Source organism: Colobus angolensis, unplaced genomic scaffold (assembly GCF_000951035.1).
Source record: "Colobus angolensis palliatus isolate OR3802 unplaced genomic scaffold, Cang.pa_1.0 Scaffold175, whole genome shotgun sequence".
NCBI classification, from domain to species: Eukaryota; Metazoa; Chordata; class Mammalia; order Primates; family Cercopithecidae; genus Colobus; species Colobus angolensis.
This window is the reverse complement of record NW_012114877.1, coordinates 2,737,307-2,743,499: the sequence shown is the minus strand read 5'-3', so window position 1 is coordinate 2,743,499 and position 6,193 is coordinate 2,737,307. Positions and strand designations below refer to the sequence as shown.

The window sequence follows — 6,193 nt, the reverse complement described above, 5'->3', positions numbered from 1 at the left end:
CGGGAGAAGGAAGGGGTGGGCGGCCGGGCGCGGCTCAGAGGCCGCGCGTTGCTAGTCAGTGTCGGCAAATGCCCTGCCTCTTGACTGTGTCATCCAATTAATGCCGTGAAAATGCCAGGAAAAGAGTGCTCGGTGGGTTCCATTCGTGACTGCGAACTCTGACGGAAAAGCAGGACCCCCGGCCTCCGTCCCGTGCGCCCTCGTGGTTAAATTGGACGCCAGCATCCCAGTGCCCCGCTCTTGCCTCTACTGCAAGCCGGCGGCGGGTGTGCTGCATCCTGCTCCCCAGGCCTGCGGCCCCGGCGGCCACCTGGACGAGGCTGCGTCGCAGTGCAGGACCCGCCTCCCGAACCCTGGGCCTTCCTTGGTGGGCTCCCCGGGTGGCCACCGAGGCCAACCGCGTGCGGGAGGGAACGCAGGCTTCACGGTGCCGCTCTTCTTGCCCTGGCTTGCTCCCTGGCAAGAAGTCATCTCCTGCCTTCTGATAGCTCCCCCTGTCACTTTTGGGCCCCTTGTGAACTTCTCAAGGGGAGAAGCTAGGTCACTTTTATTAATAATAGCAACAACGGCAGTAGTAAACATCTACTGAGGACTATTCTATGCAAGGCACTATGCCAATTGCTTTACCTACATTATGTTTATCACAGCGATCTTAGTGCTCTCCTGGAAACCAGGCTTAGCAAAGCCTTGCAAGGTGCCCAGGATAAGCCAGCTAGGGTGGGAGGGAGCACAGATGAGAACCCAGGCTCCTCTGCACTCTCCATCACTCTGCAGTATTTTCCTGGTCCTTTTTACGGCTCACACAACTGTCCAGCACTCCTTCCTCCCGCGACCGCATCACCCCCAGCCATTTTAGGCCAGGCCAGCCCACCCCCCCACCGCCCCCATCCCCCCACCCCCTCCCTCTCCTTGGCCCAGAAGTAAATCCTAAGTAGTCTAAATCGGTTATGACCAGCCCCTTCCCTTGCCCAGGCATTGGCTTAGAAAAGAGTATGTGACCAGTCCTGGCCAAGGCCAAGCCAGGGGACATCTGCTGGGGTTTTCTGGGAAATGCTTCCTTCTTCTAAGAAAAGACACCCGTAGAAGCGATTCTAGTTTCTTCTGTTGTATAATGTGTATCTCCACCACCTGGCAACCACGGAGGAGCCAGGGAACAAAGTTAGTCTTTGCAGAGATTTACAGGGTTAAGTGAACTAACTCCAGTGTTAAAGTTTAGAAGAATCATGTTTTAGTCCTATCTCTACCTGCGATGTAGTCATCGTGTTTATTCAGGGACATATTTAAACTTACCTCCTTTTTGAAACAAGACAAGATATGAAGATGTAAACAAAGGAAAACTCCAGAAATTTCGTCTTGTCTCCATTAAAGAGTGTGTTTTTAGGCACTTCAGTGGAACCTGTCACTTCCAGCTTCTCTTCCTGGGCACTCACCTCTTAACTCATTCAGCTTTTTCCCCCAACTCCCTTTTCCCTCAAAATAGCTCTTTGCCTACACAGCCAAGGCATCTGTTTTCTCCAGGAACATCAGAACCCCCCTTCTAACCATCCTGCACCCACACACCCAGGCGTCTGAGCTTGACTGCCTTTGAAATGTTTACTGGCCTTCAAGTAGTCTCTGAAGAATTTGCATCTAATTTTGAACTTAGGGAAAATCAGGCATAACCAGTCACTTACTAGTTTCCTTGGCAACTGCTTTAAAACGGAATCTGAATTGGAATGAAAATGGATTTTTATAGTTTCACTGAAATCATACACACTTTTCATGAAAATATACAGAAAAAACTACAAAAAATATATATGTACTATATGCTTTATTTATTTATCTGGAATCAATACACAGTAACTAACTCAAATATCTCTGTTCCCCACTGAGGAAAGGCACCCCACACTCCCTTAGCAAGACATTTAAGACACTCCACAATCTGCGCCTAACCCAGCTCCAGCCTTATTTGTCTACTGCAGTACACCCCCAAATCATGCTATTGCATTTCCTCTCCCATGACATTCTCTAGAATGCCCTTGAACTTCATGTCCAAGTGTTCAAATACCACCGATCCTTCCAAGTCCAGATTAAATATCACCTCTTCCAAGAAGCTTTTCCCATTCCTCACATATAATGACACAAATTGAGTTACTTAGTGTTTATTTTCAGCAATATTTAGCATATTTTATTTACTGATACCCAGTATTGTTAAAATAATGCACACATTTCCTAACAGTTGGGGGGCTTAAATATAACCATGCAAACAATTAAAATGAGTAGTAAATATTATCAGCAGAATTAAACTCCCAACTTAAGGCTGAGCTGTTCTCTCAGATGTGATAAAATAAAGCTTCATATGCTGCTTGCTTTTCTTAGGATAACTTTGATTTCAGTAATAGAAAACCTGTCTGCAGTAGCTTTAAAAATGAAAAAAATGTGGTATCTCATGTAGGAAGTCCCAAGGTAGCAGATGCTAAGTTTGGTTAATTTCATGGGTCAAAAATGTTTAATGTTGCCAAGTTTTTCTCGTCTTTCCGAAACTGCCATCCTCAGCTTGCTGACCTTGTTCTTAGCTAGTTCTCCTCAAGGTCTCAAAATGGCTGCCATAGTTCCAGGCATCACTTTAAGACATGGAAAAGCCAGACAAAAAAGTTGACTGTTCTCTTAAATTTTTTAAGAGTGGAGAAATTATAACAAAGATCCCTCAGATCTTTTCTCATTGGCCAGAACCAGGGCACGCGACTATCTCTAAACTACCACTGGCAAGGGAGGCAAGACTATCAGAATTGATGACTAATCAGAATTTAGCCTTGAATTACATTGAGGGTAAGGGGAGCCGTGCAGGAGAGCAGGGAATTGACAGGACAGGCAATGCCAAAACAAAAGCTGAATTTTAGCCAGTTTCCCAGTCATCAATTTCTGCAACCAAACCATCCCAAAGCTTAGTGGCTTAGAAAATTTTTTATTTTTTCTCTAGAATCTGGACAGGGCTCCTAAGGATAAGGAATAAGGGAGGCTGGCTATTGAGTAGGCACTAAAAGTATCAGGAACTTTTTTTTTTTGAGATAGAGTCTTATTCTGTTGCCCAGGCCAAGCTGGAGTGCAGTGGCGCGATCTCAGCTCACTGCAACCTCCGCTTGCCTGGTTCAAGGAATTCTCCTGCCTCAGCCTCTCCAGTAGCTGGGATTAAAGGCACACACCACCATACCTGGCTAATTTTTGTATTTTTAGTAGAGACGGGGTTTCACCGTGTTGGCCAGGCTGTCTCAAACACCCAACCTCAGGTGATCCTCCCACATTGGCCTCCCAAAGTGCTGGGATTACAGGCCTGAGCCACTGCGCCTGGCCAGTATCAGCGACTTATGATGGCTTTTTATTTGAAGATCAAAACCAATCACCCTTTGATTATTCTTATATTGGTTCTTTCTACCAAAAAAAAGTGTTTGAAAAAATGGTGTATATTGAATTAGTCGATAGCAAACTGATTGGCTGAATCCAATTGTTAATTTTCTTAAGGTGCAGTAAAATATTTGCTCTTTTGCTTTTCTTTCTCCCCACTAAATAGCCATGTTATGGATCCCACATAGGATTTTGCCTTTAACGATATAAATGCTTGACTGAATTAAGCCGTTTTTGCCCTAAGTTCTTTAGTTTGTAGACATCTGAGAATTAAGTCAGGAGAATAGCAAATAATTATTTTGATTTAGCAAATAATTTGATAACTGGATTATTCACCATCAGAATATTTCTCTTTGAAAACATGTAAATCACAGAAATGTTTGAAGATAAAACTATTAGTCAGTCCCCTCTCAAAGGCAGATAGGAAAATTGTAACATGTAGTCTTTATTTTGTAATGTCACTTCGTTATCCTAAATAGGCCTTCTAGTTCTCTTTTAATTTCTATCTATATATAAGGTAAGAAAGTTCTTAAGTAGTGGCTAAGTCATGTCATTTGTCTGGAGTCAATATACGGTAACTAATCAGAATGTCTCTGGTCCCCACTGCTGAGGTAAGGCAGCCCACACTCCCTTAGCAAGACATTTTTAGTCCTGTCATTTAGTAAAATACCACATGGACTTCCTTTTGTCATCATATCTTCCATCTTCTAATAAATGTATAAGTGTCTCTAGGATAATACCTGGTTGGATGATGAATGTACATACCATCATACTCTCCCTTTCTTTTCAAGACACTCATGGAACTGCTTGCACAAAATCTGATGTATTCCAATACCATCTCTGTGAATCATAGACCTTTAAAGCCAGAATGACAGTCCTCTAATTTGACAGGCAAAGAAACTAAGGCCCTAGAATTTAGAGAATTTTCTGGAAGTTACCAGACTAGTTAGTGACACAGTGGGATCTCATTATCTTGTTTTCTGGTTGGTTGCCTCTTAGACCATACATTGGTATTAATGATTAACATGAAGTACAGACCTAACTCTAACCAGGTTATGAGTCAGATTCTTTAATATGGAGTTGGTGGCACTCACTCAACCAGGTCCCTGAAATCTCCACCCCAGCATACCCAGAGATCCCATCAAGTCTCATTCCCAGGTACCTGAGGTCTCCTCAAAGCCCTGTTTCATTACCTGTGCCAGCAGCCCAGGCAAACCTGGGGTTCAAGGAAGGTACTTGACAAGGTGTTTCTTCCCATCCCCATTGAGCTGGGGCAGTCAGGGGAAACAGAGGGGACAGCTGGTGATGCATCGCCTCCTGTCTTTGCAACTTCACAGTGAATTTAAGGCTTAATCTTCAGATTCACATCTGACAGCTTAATCATAAAAGAAGGTTTTTGCTTCTCAAATGTTATTTGAATTTTCCCCCTTAAACAATTGTTTGGATTTAGAAACCCTGAGGCCTGTATTTTTTCAGTGTGGAATTATTCCATTGGCAGCATGCATTCAAATCCACAACTCATGTTTCAAATCATACATTTCTAAAAAGAGAAACCAATGTGCTCCAATTCACTAATACTTTTAAACGATTAAAAGACAACTAAGAAAATGAAACCTAACCACGACTATTTGTACCCTTCTTTTTCTTCAACCAACAATTGCTATAATCCACACTAATGAGGTAGACTGTGTTAAGAATTTTCTTCACTTAACATTTCTCATTATTAATAAATTCTCCGCTGACAACTATAAAGTGAACACTTTGGATTTATGCACCTAACCTAATTACATATGCTGCATGTACGCATTTCATTATTTACTTGACAGATTCATTCCTTGATATAATAAATAATTAAACAAGAATCAAATATTAACAATCAGATACATGTTAATTCTCCTCAAATCTGTGGAAACAAACTATATTTTTATCTTCAGTTCAACAAGCACTGATTAAAATTTCTTCATTAGGCAAATTTCATAAGCAAAGTTCTTGATCTATTTTTCTTACTTTCACTGAAAATTAAACCTGGAACAAATTATTCCGGGATTACTTCATAGAAAAAAATAAATGTAACAGTATTTCTAGCAAGCCATTGGATTTGTAATCTTCCCTGAGCCCTGAGCACTGCTGTATCTTATACATGAAACATTAATCTAAGTGTTTGTTAGGAATTCTCGAAGATGGTCTTATTATAAACCAGAAGCCAGTATCAAATTGGTTGCTAGTGGTATATTACCAGAGATGTCTTGTGGGATAATGGTTTTAACCAAACAATTATTTTATAACTTGTTTAAAGAATAATTCCACGACATTATGGACAATGGTAAAACTCAATTTAGGCTGAAAATTTACACTGAGGTCAAAGTATAGCTGTTGCTTTTTGCACTTTAATGAGCTAGCTTTAAATTTTTTTATTCACGTATATCAACATCTTCATTGATCAAACTATTCTCACATTTTATCAAATTTGCTTTGGTAGAGGATACAATACAATTTCATCATTTAAAAAATATTAAAGATTCATAGATAGCCACATTATTCATAATGCAAGATTAATGCCAGGCTGACAGGTTTTTGTAAAGATCTGACTCTTTTTTTTCTAAGTGCATATACCATATCTATGTGAAATGTACCTCTGATGTTGCATATTGATTACTCCCTTCTCTTCTCTTCTAATGCTAAAGAGAGAATATTATGAAATGATTGTCAGGGTTAGTGTGTCTCTGACCTACACATGTACTATTAATAATTTATGAGCTGATTTGAAATACGGCACCAAGAAATCAACTGAGGACCACAGCCGCTCCCAGGA

The 6,193-nt window shown here is 41.2% G+C and overlaps 1 protein-coding gene across 1 annotated transcript in view; it reads right to left on the bottom strand.

The window, feature by feature from the left end:
- The window catches only part of LOC105509416, a 99,963-nt gene extending 95,271 nt beyond the window's left edge, over positions 1 to 4,692 (bottom strand). The window contains exons 1-2 of the mRNA XM_011938642.1: positions 4,575 to 4,692; positions 151 to 522 (exon numbers count right to left, since the gene is read on the bottom strand). Of these exons, the coding sequence (XP_011794032.1) occupies positions 151 to 522; positions 4,575 to 4,692 (490 nt within the window). The remainder of the gene's footprint in view (positions 1 to 150; positions 523 to 4,574) is intronic.
- Positions 4,693 to 6,193: the final 1,501 nt, after the last annotated feature.